The 13,727-nt window shown below is 53.7% G+C and overlaps 1 protein-coding gene across 3 annotated transcripts in view; it reads left to right on the top strand.

Moving 5' to 3' along the window:
* The window catches only part of slit3 (slit homolog 3 (Drosophila)), a 119,052-nt gene that overhangs the window by 66,849 nt on the left and 38,476 nt on the right, over positions 1-13,727 (top strand). For 2 of the 3 annotated variants that reach the window (XM_035532273.2, XM_035532272.2), the window contains exons 6-9: positions 1,417-1,488; positions 9,129-9,200; positions 11,341-11,504; positions 11,965-12,109. In XM_035532273.2, the coding sequence (XP_035388166.1) occupies positions 1,417-1,488; positions 9,129-9,200; positions 11,341-11,504; positions 11,965-12,109 (453 nt within the window). Of the gene's footprint in view, positions 1-1,416; positions 1,489-2,481; positions 2,601-9,128; positions 9,201-11,340; positions 11,505-11,964; positions 12,110-13,727 lie in introns of those variants that run through there. The other variant, XM_035532274.2, reaches the window with a different exon arrangement.

The raw sequence follows: 13,727 nt of genomic DNA, 5'->3' as shown, positions 1-13,727 counted from the left end.
CAGTTAGAACTGCTGTCTTCACTCCAGATAGAAGGAGCCTCGTATCATTGCTGTGCATTTTGCACCAGTACTTGTCCACTTGACTAGACTGAGGCGCCGCGACCAAAACCGGCGGCTCGCCGGTCCGCGTTTGGGATCCCTCCCTCTGCTAACGAGCCTGACGCAGGGTCGTCGGCACGGTCCAGGCCCCCGGTCGCCTGTCCTGAGGGGCAAAGGAATCAGAACGGCTAACAGCCTGCTTGACCTCCGAGCCCAGCGCCGTTTCTCCTGTGCCTGTGCGTCTCACCTTACACGAATCCTGAATGGAATTCCAGCTCATGGCCTAGCTGCCTGCTATCTGAATGGCTCCCCTATTCCCTAACGGAGACGGACGGTCGGGTTTGTGGGAACAGCAGCCCGCAGAGAGGGAGTTCGGGAGTTTTTTTACCCCCTTCTCTAAAGAGGCAGGGCAGAGGCACTGGGTCCGCGGCAGGTGAGTCGTCACCGCTGCCTCTGAGCGAAATAAACCACTCAGTCTTTACAGTCTGTGATCCATTCATCTCCACTTTTGGACCATAGAACGGGTTGGTGGCGGCGTGTGGGCCCTCAAATTAAAGTCAAGGGGAGGAGGAGGAAGAGGAAGAGGAAGGAAGGGCGAGTAGTGAGCACGTCTGGGAGGGCAGCACCCTGCGCCCGCCTGATTTACCAAGCCCTGCCTTTAATGAAATTGTTTCAGTGACAGAGCCGGTAAAAGCTTGTAATGGATTGGATGCTCTAATGTAATGAAATTACTCCCTTTCTGACTTAAAAAAAGAGAGAGAGAGAGAGAGAGAGAGAGAGAGAGCAAAAGAGAGGGAGAGGATGGATAGAGGAAAAGGGAGAGGTGGGGAGCGAGGGAGGGAGCCAGAGAAAATGCAATTAATATTTACGGAGAGTTGACAGACATGGTGGGCTGTGCACTATGGCCAGCCCCTGCCCAGTCTCTTCTGCCTCACTGTGTACCGCTCACTCTCTCTCTCTATCTCCCACTCTATCTCTTTCTCTCCCTCCTTCTCTCACCCTCTCTCTAATCTACCTTTCCGTATCTCTCTCTCTTCTCCTTTTCCCTCTTTGCCCCCATAGTTCCTTATCGCTGGATAAATGGAATGTGGCATTGAGAGAGAGCGAGAGAGAGAGGGAGAGAGAGAGAGGGAGAGAGGGGAGGGGAGGGGAGGGGAGGGGGCACAATATGCTGTAGCCAAGCAGGCCACTGTTAGCCATTTGGTCCTCGTCTCTGACTGCGGGGAGGAGAGCGGAGGTGAGAGCTCAGTGTGTCTGCCCCCCCCCCCCACACCCCCCACACTGCTCCTCCCCCACCCCCACCCCTCCTTCCCCCTCCCCCGGCCCCCACCCCGCTGGTCTGCAGACCTGCTGCTGACTCCTGTCTCTCATCTGCAGGCAACTGGACAGCAACCACATCAGCTGCATCGAAGATGGAGCTTTCCGAGCACTGCGCGATCTGGAGATACTGTGAGTCCCCCTCCTCTCTGTTCTCTCCCTGTTATCCCTTCTCTTCCTTCTCTTTCACTTCAGAGCTCCCTCTCTCTCTCTCTCTCTCTCTCTCTCTCTCTCTCTCTGTGTGTGTGTGTGTGTCTGTGGCTGCATGCGTTTTGTGTACGCTCGCGCGTGTGGGTGTGTATCGCTTTGACTGTCCTTGAAGGACAAAGTGTGTTGCGTGCGGCACGAAAGTGCCGCGGACCTGCGGCGCAGCAGCAGTGCCGGTGTCACCCTGTCCAATCTGTTGCCACCGCCGGGCGCTCGCGTGCGTGTGCGCTCGCGTGCGCTCGCGTGCGTATTCTGCCATAATGACTGTGCGACAGGGAAAGTTGCCCGTTTGTCATCCTCTGCTGCACTGCTGCCGTCTCTGCAGAAGACGCGCTCCCCGCGGACTTTTCCGTTGTTGTGGCCGTTGCGCGTGAAGCGTCTCGCCGTTAAAAGTGCGGCTCCGCTCCCGCGTCCGCGCACGCGTGTGCGCGTTGTGTCCTGTGGAGAAAACCGGGGCTGCAAAAAACGGCTCTCCCGCCTCGCGCGCCGGGATGCTTTTGGCCGGGCCACAGGGCAGAGAGAGGGTACCGCTCCCTTTTTCTGCTAACGGGGTGATCTTATCGCGGAACCTTTAGAGCTCGCGGTCACTTTGTGGGCTCGGGCGGCGTGCAGAGGGTCCTGTCTGAGCTTGGGGTCTGTTACCGGGCAGTGGCGCTGTTTTGACGGCAGGCGGCGGGGACGATTGCGCGGTGACACAGGGCTGTGCGCTCCCACCCAGACAATAGCAGGGAGGGGGAGAGATAGACAGAAAGAGAGATAGACAGAAGCTACTGCAGCCTCGTCTGTCAGGCTGGTTGCGGGGCGCTAAGTGTCAGCATCATCCCCCAGACGAGCCACGTCCATTTATCCTGTGGCTCCGGGGCAGGAGGAGGCGCGAGGCACCTCCATACATCATCATTAGCCAGGAGGAAGTTTCGGAAGCGTTATTGAGGAATGGCTGGATCGGGAGAAACTGGAGGAGCACTCTGCTGGGATGGGAGGGGGCACGACATACGGAGACGCAGGCGAGAGCAAGACAGCAGGCACCGAGGAAAGAGGTGAGCAGGAGGGGAGGGGAGTGATGTCTCTCGCTCTGTCCTCAGACCGTCAGCCGGCGGCTGGGAAACCTTAAACGGCCGTTTCAGGGGGGAAAGAAAAGAAACAGAAAAGGGGAAAAAAACTGAAGTACACGAGGGCGGAAAAAGTGTGAGTGAGTCAGGAATCAATTTTCATTAATAATAGAGAATATCCTCAGATTCCGCCAAAGCCCATTACCGAATGCCCAGCCGTGGAGAACAGTGGGATGTGAACATGCGCTTGGCTCTCCCGCTGATTGAAGCATCCGTCCGCACGGCCCGGGCCGGCGTCACGTATCAGCCAGCCAATCGTGATGTGTTAAGCAAGCTCTGAACGGCAGCCTCCTCGTGCAGAATTCCGGCCTCGCTTCCGACGGCCGATTAAACGGAGGGGTGCGCGCGGCGCGGGGACTAGTTTCGGTGGCGGCGGGAGTAAGGGGTACCCCGTGGCTGTGTAACCCAGCTCACCCCTTCGCCTGGGAGATGCATGCAGCAGCACATCCCTGTGGGAGCCTAATGGCCCAGCCCTGTGTCCACCGCGGGCCCTGCTCTGCCTGACCGAAAGCCTAAATTATCCATACGACAGCACTGGGCCAAACGTGAAGGCTCATTCTATCTAAAGATAGACGGTATTTGGCTTTAATGACAAAATTCCCTTGTAGTGATTATCTACCGAAATTAAATCATTTTAATTTTCAATTTTGACTTTTTTTTTTACTATGTATTGTGTCTTCCTGGGATCTGGTGCATTCTAAAATGGCGAAACACAAATACAATGGAAGAAGGATTCGGTTCTTTTCAATGGCAGCATGGAACGTTGAGAAGAACATCTCGCAGATGAGTGACCCCCTGGGTCCCCGAGCCCACCCTCTGCGGGGCCGAGGCCTCCTCCGATACGTGAGATGTGGAAGGCTTATCCCTCTGACTCCTTGCGTCCGGCGTTAAGGACCCCTTTCAACAGATGCAGCGCATTGCAACAGCGTTCCAGACGGGAGTTCCGGACCCGGCTTCCGCCGGCGCACCGGAGGAGGCCGCTGTGTGAGGCACGCCCACGTCCCGTTCGGGCGGGAACGGAGCGGGCGTCGCATCTCCGGTGGAGCACCCGGTGCGCGATCTAGTGTCGGCGTGCCACTGGTGATGAATCGCGATGAATATTTACCGTAACCGTACTAATGACTGGACTAATGACGAAGCTATCTACCCCCCACCCCCACAGGCTGGGAGATGTCCCTCGCATTCCAGTGGAGTGGAGAGAGAGTGCTTGTGTCCAGCGCTGTAATGAGTGAAGCGTTTTCCCAGGAGAGCTGGAGCCACAGAGCACTCGGGTCCGTGGCTTTGCGTGCGTTGGTCTGTGAACCCACTTGGGCGCATATTAGCATGTCACTATTTCGCACCAGGGTTCAGAGTTTCAGGTTCTTCATCTCTGATCAGATGGTGGGGGTGGGGGGCGTTTCATCTTCCGCTCGACACCTCACCTCAACTTCCCCTCGCTGCCAGCGCTAATGTAGTCTTCTTTGTCAGGCGGCAGACAGTTTGAGGGCATTTATCTTTTAGAAATTTCGTTTTAACTCGATGAAAACGTCGTCCGCGTTTTTGTTCACTTTCTTGCTGGATCTTTCCTCAGTGACCATATTCTGTCCAATGTGCCATTCTCGGGGTGAAATTTCCCAAAAATAATTGATCAATTACGGCTCACGTCGCCATGATGGCATCGTTATCATTGTCATCAACACACTCTGAAAAAAGGCACACTCACATAGTCGTGCATGGAAAGGGCACTTTTATTTATTGAAGATATTCCTGAGTTAGCAAGAAATCGTTGCGGCTTCAGATCTATTTTTCGAAACCGGTGTGGGTGACTCTTTAAAAACAAAAACAACGGGATTGTTTCATATTTGGTAAAGCGCCGAGTGCGAAATGCACTGGCTCACAAAACAGCTCTTTCGAGCTGACACGCTAAAGTTGAACCGGCATCTCAAACAGAAACTGGGGGTGTTTTGTTTCTTAGTGATGTTACTATGTAGTATTATTATAGGTCGTTATATAGTATTATTATGTAATTATATTGTATTATTATACGTTTGTAATGAACAGTTCATGTTTGCGAGCCCATGAGTTGGTGCTGTTGTAGTTTCGACCTCCGTTCTGTAGCCATCTGCACGTTTTATTGGTACTTTCAAAGGAAAGTTTTCGGATTTTTTTAGGGAGCCAAAATGACAAAGGGCAAATTTCCAGCGCTGTGACTACTTGACAAGCTGCCCCGAGGTTTGAGTCTGGCTCGTGCACAGACTTATGCACGCTCGTGCACACAAACACACACACACACACACACACGTACACATGCGCGTGCGCACACACACACACTCACTCACCGCTCTGTGGAGCACTGGGACGCCTGCATATTTTATAACCACTTTTGTAGAGAAAACCCTGGTTCCCGACGAAATGTCAGATCATGGGAAATGTTTGGCCATGCAGGCTGTGTGATTTTTTTCTCTCCATGAGGAGGGGAGCAGAGGCGTTTGGGCTGTGTGCGCTGAAGGTGACTTTCCCTCCCACCGCGCGCTGATAAGAGACGCCGCATTTTCGCGCGGTAGCAGTAGCAATCCTCCCCCATCCTGCCAAGTGCTGTCATTTGTCAGGGTGTGCACAGTGCATTTTCTTGACAGCTTGGCACAGACGGCTCATCTCGACCCGGGCTGGGTTTACTGTGCTGGCGTGGGCCCCTGGGGGCCCCGGCGGGCCGCGTTCAACAGCGGGCTGCATCGTGCTAGACTCCTTTCCACTGTGCACGTGTACCGTGAACCGCAAGCGTAAATCCATGACGTTGTCGTCCCTTTGTTTGGAGCGGCTCTTTCACACTGCTGTTCCACAGTATTCCCCTCGGATCATTAGTGCAAATGCTGCTTCGAAAGCATGCAGTTAGCTCGTGGAGCCAGGCGGCCGGCGGGAAGCGCGAGGACAGGGAGCCGCTGTAGCGTCTCCGCGGTGCCGGGCGCGCGGCGTTTTCGGGGCTGTCTGGTCTAGCCGCGTTCGTTTTTTCTGTTTTAGGAGAGTCCGGTAGCAGACTCCCAGGCAACAGCTGAAGTGGACCTCGCTCCCTTTTTTTTAAAAACTCCTTTATTATTTATTTATTTTTTTGGGGTCCTACTAATCATTTCTGACCTCAGAGCCCATGTAAAAAACATTAGTTCTGTTCTGCTCTGCCTAATGCCCTCGCCGCTGGTAGTTAGAGAGTGATGGCCCCTCTGCGGTTACAGGAGAGAGAGAGAGAGAGAGAGAGAGAGAGAGGGAGCGAGAGAGAGAGGGAGTGAGAGCATGGGGCAAAGAGTGAAGCTGGGATTCGGAGCAAATCAGATATTCCATGCATCTTTAATTTGCAACTCCAGTTTGCCTCCCACAGGACAAATCGGTCTTACTTCTGGCTGGCCTAATTGAAAGGTTGCCTTTCTGTCAATAGGAGGCTTCACGTGACAGACAATAGTGAGGTGAGCAGCCCAGAGCACGGGAGAGGGGACGAGACACATCATTAGCTCCCAAACACCACTCTCCCCTACGCAGGAAATTGCCTCACCGCTGCGTGCGGCCCCCACCAGCCTTATCTCTCTTCCCTAATGCCGGAGCATTAGGTGGGGGCGTCGGGAGGGTGGTGGTGATTGACCACTGCGCAGCGGTTGGACGCGGACACGCAGTTAATCATTCGCTCCCGGGCGGCCGGGGCGAGAGCCGGAGGAGCGGAGAAGGAAAGGGAGCAGCTTCGGTCCAATCTGTCCTCATTTAAGCGGTAATGGCCCCATCGAGGGCCGGAGAGGCACGTCCATCTTTGCTGGAGTACCTGCTCATCCGGTTCGCTCCTCTCCGAACATACACACTCCGCCCGGATTTTTCCCCAGCTTTCCTCTTCGAGAGGACTCTTTTTCACGTGGGATTTTGCGCGGCACGTTACGCCTCTGTTTGCGCTCGCCGGGTTCGTTTGAAATAGCGAGGCAGCGTCTGATCGCGGTGTCTTTGGCCCGCGGGGTCCGCCTTAAAGGGCCGGCGCACCCTCGCTGTCGTGCGGCGGCGACTGCTGTGCCCTCCCGTGGAGCCGCACGGAACCTTCCAGATCTCGCTCTGCGATGAACGTGAAGAGGACGGTAAACGCCTCGCCCCGTGCGTCCCACATTTCGGCCGGCGTTGTATGATATAAGTGGCGTGAGGCCCGCGGGAAGAGTCGTCCCTTCCGTCTGGACGGTCTAGACGCGCCTCCTCCGGAGGGCGGTCCCGTAGCACGGTGAGGTGCAGGAGGTCGGAGACCCATCCGGGCGCAGCCACGTGGGCCGCTGCTGGTGAGCCTAGCGTGTCGCGCTGCGCAACTGTGTGAGCGAGCCAACTCTGACACGGTCTTTTTTTCTCCTTCTCTTGTTTTTCGCTCTTCCTTCCGCCCCTCGGAATCCCCTGCTCCCCACAACAGCGCCTCTCTTGAAGAGCGCCACATCCAGGAGCTCGTAAAGTTCCTTTAATGAGGGGCCGGAGAAACACTGAGGGCACTCCAGACCCCTGTGCCGGCTTTTCTCTGACTGTGGGAAACTTTCCTCGGAAAAAGAGAGAGAGAAGGTCCCGTCGAGACGGCCCCGGTGCCTGGCGGCTAACCGCCCCTCCATCTCGCTGACACCCCCCCCTTGCGGCAGGGCCTCGACAAAAAAGCGGCAGGCGGGACTGCAAAGTTTCCCAGGGTCTCGTTGGTCAGGAGTGCGGATTCGGTCTCATTGAAGTGCGAGCGTGTTTCTCGGTAGACCTGGCGGAGTCGTCGCTTAGCTCTGCAGCAGCAAGCGATGGCGATCAGCCTCTGAAAGAACAACGGAACAGACGGATTCCCTTATTAAACAGGGAGACAAGGGGCCGGCGAGACCTGTGCCGCTCTCGTGTTAATCCCGCGTGCGTTTTGCGGACCAAAGCTTCGTATCGCCTTCGCTCTGCAGCTGCAGTCGACAGAGCCGCGCAGATTAAAGCGACGTGCCCGCACGGACCGCACACGCTCTCACACCTGCCCATCCCTGGAAGGTCATCTCTTCGTCCCGACTCACACGCCGGGTCAGGAGTGAGCACGGGTTCTCTTACTATGGCTGGGGGTACAGAATCCAGAAAATATTCTTTCAACCAAGGGTGTGTTTTTTTTTTTAAACCTGAAAACTGTCCGATCGAAATACGGATGAGCCGGAGAGCACCTGCACTGTCAGCCTAGTCTGGGGCTGCTCTGCTAGGGGCCGTCCTTATGGCCTCCTGCTTTATTGCATACTGGCTTCACTCGATACGTTTACCCGTTCCTCAAAACATTTACCCAATACATACACCCATTCCAGTGTAAATACGCCCATTCCCCTGGAAATATTCCCGTTCCTCAGTGCGCACCCCTGTTCCTCGGAGAATATTCCTATTCCTCAGTACTTTCCCTGTGCCCCAACCGGTGTCACCGAGAAAAACATCTTTTGTCTGTCTGCATGTGTGGGTGGATTTTATCACCCGGAGGGGCACCGGAGGCTCATGGATAAGTGGTGTCCTCTCCCTGGGCATGGCTCGGAGTCCCCCAGCGTCGTGATGCAGGGGCTTCAGTAATCCCTTAACCCGGCCGGGGCAGCACAAGCCCGCAGCGGCCTCGGGGCGGAGAGGACCTCCGTCTCCTCCTGGCCGTCGTGGGTCAGTTCGCCACAAAGGGTGATCCTCCCGCCTGCGCGTGTAATATTCTCATGGAATAACAATCGTTTTCCATTTTGCCGTTGAGATGTTTTTTTTTCTTCCTTTATTTCGCTCCCTCGGCCTTAATAAAGTTAAAAAAAACCATCAAGATTGTCATTAAAAGTTCCGTAGGAATGTTGTTTTAGAGGGACTCGCTTTTTCTCTTTTGCGTGATGTAAAAAAAAAAAAAGTTGAGCTTTTTTTTAACGCAGCCCTGTCTTAAGGCCACACTGTTGTTGAGGAGAGTGATTTTTACACTGAACTATATTATCCTGTGGTCACATCCACTCCCGCCCCGGCCCGGTTCTGTGGCCTAGGCGGGCAGGAACCATTACTTTGCCTGGGAGGAGCGGGATGGGCTCACGTTTGGCAAGTGCGGGACGGGCTGTTTTACGAGATTGGCGGTGGACGAAGGCTAACGAGGCGGAGTCTGCATGACCTCGCCGTCCCGCCTCCCCCGTGACGTCCTGCTGTTGGCTCACGCCGTTCGTGCGTTATACACACCGCACGCACGCACAGTGCACACGCAACACACACACACAGCTCACACACGCGCCTCACACGCAGTACACGCCTGGCTTATGAGCAGGGCATTACTCCAAACGATGCTGCTGCTACTTTAAACGTTTACTAAAGATGTCTCCCTAATTAAAAACATAAATCAACTCAGCTTTAATGCCTTTCAGAAAACCTGTTTTTTAAAGCATTTTTTGACTGCAGCGCTGCAGTTCGGTCTTTGTGTGAGGTTGCACAGGACGGATGGGGTCATGTGATCTTCTCTTTCTTTCTTTCCAGCACTCTCAACAACAACAACATCACACTCATCCCGCTGTCCAGCTTTAACCACATGCCCAAGCTGCGAACTCTGTGAGTACTGCCTTCCGCCCCACCCCACTACAGGTCAGCATGGCCAAAGGGCGTGGCGCTCCGCCCAGCCCTGTGAGGCGCGACCGCTGCATGCTACAGCCACGAGCCGATCAGAGTACGCCTCGCAAGGTTTCAGCTGCCGGTACGTCGCGGGGCGTGCGATCTCTGTGGTACATTATACACAAAATACACACCTCTGTGGAACACCTCCACACACACAATATTCAAAAACTTCGATCCATGCACAGAACTTTTCCTCTAGCCCTGAAGTTCGGGGCAAAGTAGGCAGCCCCTCGCTCGTCTCCACAGCGACGGCGCGCAGCCCCTCCGAGGTGGACCGACCCGTGCAGGGGCCACGGCGATGGCGCCGGCATGAGCCCGTGTCACTGCACGGTCAGACCCAAAACCATAATCGATACAAGTAACTCCGCTGTGACCAACCCACGCCTGGACGGCTCCCATCCGGGCCGAGTCCGTTAGTGCGAGATCGGGCCGGCGTCCCTCGCGATTAGCGTGCGGTACGGCGGCGGGGTCCAGGAGGGCCATAAATAAGCGTGGATGTCAGCGGTAAACACCGGTTGTGCTCTCGTTTTCCGCAGGGGCACAGACAGCCCCGGCCCCCCCCCCCCCGCCACCGGACTGAGGCGTACTGCATAGACTCTGTGGAGTCAGGAGCTGCCGTTCCCATCCCCTCCTGCAGTGTCCCTGGGGCCTCGGAGCCTCCCGCGGGCCGGCCTCCGCGGCCCAGTGGCCTGGCCACGCTCCCATCCGTCACACCCGCAGACAAGTCCGTCCCTTCGCATGGGATCAAATTTGCTGACTCTGGGCTGCTGAGGCCCATTGGCGGCTGTATTGAATTATCCGAGGCGAGGCCGGCCCCGAACCCCACTTCCTGCGTATTGAATTTTTCAGCCTCTAATATCCCTGAGATCTTAGTATTGAATTTGTTTCTCGTAAAAACAACTTATTAAATCAAATGTTTAGTGATGTCTGTAATCCTTTTTAGTTGGACGGAGGATGGCTCTGGGGCTGTGGTGAAACAGTCCAGCCGCCTAAACCCCCCCCCCCCCCCCCCCACGTCCTCTTCGTCCCTCCCCCATGCTCGCTATCTCCGCGCAGCAACCATTCAATTAGATCAAATGATATTGCCCCGTGGTGCTTGCCATTCAATAACTCCGGCAAATAAAAAGGAAGACTCGGAACAGTCATTTCCCGCGGATGCGGGTCGATGGTCCGGGTGTTCCGATCTGCCCTTTCTGTGGGTTTCTGGGAGGACAGAGACAATGCGGGCACGCCCCCCCCCCACACACACGCGCGTGTGCTTCGGAGTGCAGCCAGGTGCCGGCGTGCTGCGCGTCCGTCTCTGTAATCCCACTCATCTGTAATTAATCCGGAGCAACAGGAAAAAGCGCTAAACCGGATTTAGAACGGCCAAGGCTCCGCGCGGCCCCCGCGGTCACGCCCGATCCTCACCCCCGAGGCTTTGAGCCCCCCTGGCGGGGATTTCACCGTTATTATTACTTTTGTAAAGGGTGCAGCCATCCTCCCGGATCTGCTGACGCTGCTCTTCTCACGCCCGCATAGCCGCCCCTCCCCCGCACCGTGTAATGGCCCATAAGACGTAGACATTAAAACGAGCGGCTGCGTTGGGAGCGCTGCCATACTGGTGGAGACCTTGACGGAATGAGCACGCTGCCAGAAGGGAGCAGTTTCCTCCGGGGAACTGCAGGTGCCGCGCCGCGGGCACTAATACGCTAAAGAATCACAGAGCTACACTAACACCGCAAATGTGCCGCCGGGAAGACGAACTGCAGAAGGGTGGCTTCCGTTCTTGAGACTTTTACGCAGATTGTGCCATCGTGACAGCGATTCAGGAGACAGTTTGAACACAGGCAACTGGAAACTGTCCAATGCATTAACATCCAGGTTTCGGTGTCTCTAGGACAGATATATTGATAATCATTGATAAGCATCCTTGATTAAGTGCTGCTCAGTGATTCCTCATTTACCTGCTCGACCACCCCAGATGTGAAAATTGCTTCTCAAGCATTTTACACCATTCTCCCGCTTTTCCTTTATTCCCTTGTTTCACTTATCTTTCTTCATCTCTCTCTCTCTCTCTCTCCCTCCCTCCCTCCAGCCGCCTGCACTCCAACAACCTGCACTGCGACTGCCACCTGTCCTGGCTCTCTGATTGGCTGCGTCAGAGGAGGGGGCTGGCCCCCTTCACACAGTGCATGTCCCCCACCCACATGAGAGGGCTCAATGTCCCCGACGTGCAGAAGAGAGATTTCGTCTGTACAGGTGCAACACGACCCAAACACTAACGTTTCAATCGTCAGGAGTCTTGACGCTGAAATATTGTCTCACTGCTTTGAAGCGTACTTCGAATTATTAAATATTAAATTCATTGTCTAGTATAAATATAACTAAATATGTCTTTTGCTTATATTGTTTAGTTTCTAACTGGTAAAAATATTCACAAGCAGATGTCCAGCAATGAGACAACGAACCAATGAGGCTCCGTTCATCACGATTATTGTACTTAATTGTTGGATGCAGGAATTACGTTTTAGCCCAGATGTCATTCATTTACGTAAAGGCCTTGCTGACTTGCCGCCGTCAAGATACGAGGCCTGCAGCTTGGACTCGCTTCTGTAACGGCAAGTTCTTCTCTCTGTGTCTGTTCCTTCTCTCCCTATCCATGGACGGGATCGGTCGGGAACGTGCCTCGCTCCACGGCACGTTTTCCCCGGATCGGCAGGCCCCGCTCAGACCGAGCCGAGGTCATGCGCTCCCCAGGCGTCTGTCTGTCCTGCCAGCTGCACCTGCAACAACAACATTGTGGACTGTAGAAGGAAGGGCCTGACAGAGATCCCAGCCAACCTGCCCGAGGGCATCGTGGAAATGTGAGCTTTCCCGCACAATAAGATCAGCGGCTGGAACGCTCACCTCTCGGCTGCCGTTTCTTTCCGTGGCCTCCCTCCCAGCCTCCCCTTCCTTATCGCTGCACTTTCTCTCCTAATCTATCTGGCCTGTCTCCTTATCTTGGTGTCCCCCCCCTCTACTTCTCTCGTCACGTAGCGCAGCACGTTAGCGCTGCAGTTCACAGCCTCATTAGCAGGGGGGTTTGGCAGCTCTGCTCGGAGCCGTGTGCACCTCTAGCCCAGGCTGGTGGGGGGCTTCTGCCCCCCCCCCCCACCCCACACACACACACACACACACACACACACACACACACACACACACACAACCACCACCCCACCCCCTGAGCTCAGGACAAATATACAGGAGTCAGGCAAAATTAGACGAGGTCCATTCTAATCAGCGGCGCTGTAGTGACCTTAAGTGCAGAAGGGAGAATGGCAGTTCGCTCTGCGTGCGCAGTGCACAGCCTGCCACATATACGCATGCGTGCACCGTGTATGTGCACGTGCATTATGATGCAATGACGTCATGTTTAGGGTTTTATTTTTTTAGTTTTTGTTGATATTTAAAAAAATAAAATAAAATTAATGAAGAGCACTAAAAAAAGCACTGCAATTCCACAAATTCCCATCACACATGTTCATCAAAATTAAAACACGAGCGCTACGTTTGCGATGCGCGGTGCAAATAAAAATATTTTTTAAAAACCGCATGCAACTTCCTGCAACGCTGCAAGTCCAGCCACAACACAGGGGAAGTGTCTTGCACGTTTAGTGTTGCTAGGTTGTACAATTCGCTGCCTTTATTGAATAACACGGAAAAAATCCCCCAGCTAAGTTTCTGTCCTAATACCTAGTTAGCTAGCCACATTCAGAGTGTGTTACGAATTTAAAGCATAGCATACGTTTGCGTTTGATAGTTGAGCCAGTCGGTTGTCCTATTTTTATAATCTGAAGTGTGATGTTTTTGAATGCATACAAAGTATTATTTGAATTTAACACTGAGTGTAGCTAAGTATACAGACAGAGTTGTGTTAGGTAGTATCTCGTTAGGTTGACCTGGACTGAAATAGTAACACTGATTGTAGCGTGTTATTCCCTGGTATTGTCAGGGTTATATTTGTGTTAAATGAGATTTTGTTTTATCAACACACGCACGAAGCATGATCATTTCTGAATTTGAACCGCGTTTCGCAAATGTAGCGCATGTGTTGATTACACTCATGGCATTTAACTGACACTTTTATCCAAAGCGACTTAAAATTTTGACTGCAACATGAACCATTGAGGGTTAAGGGTCTTACTCAGGGGCCTAACAGTAGCAACTTAACAGTGGTGGGGCTTGAACCAGCAACCTTCTGATTACAAGTCAAGTATCTTAACCACTGAGCTACCACTGCCCTGCGTAATGGTTTTTTTGTCTTTTTTTTTTTTTTTGCAGGATTGGTCTTCCTGGCCACCCTAGCTTAGAGTATTACATAAGCTTATATATAATTAAGTATATAAATTAAGTATATAGCAAAATTATAATGACTAATTCCCTCGGATCACAATACATAATACAGCAATGCACACACACACACACACACCCTTGGAGAAT

The sequence above is a fragment of the Electrophorus electricus genome, chromosome 16, assembly GCF_041902795.1.
Source record: "Electrophorus electricus isolate QZ-2024a chromosome 16, ASM4190279v1, whole genome shotgun sequence".
NCBI lineage: Eukaryota > Metazoa > Chordata > Actinopteri > Gymnotiformes > Gymnotidae > Electrophorus > Electrophorus electricus.
This window is presented reverse-complemented; position numbering and strand designations above follow the sequence as displayed.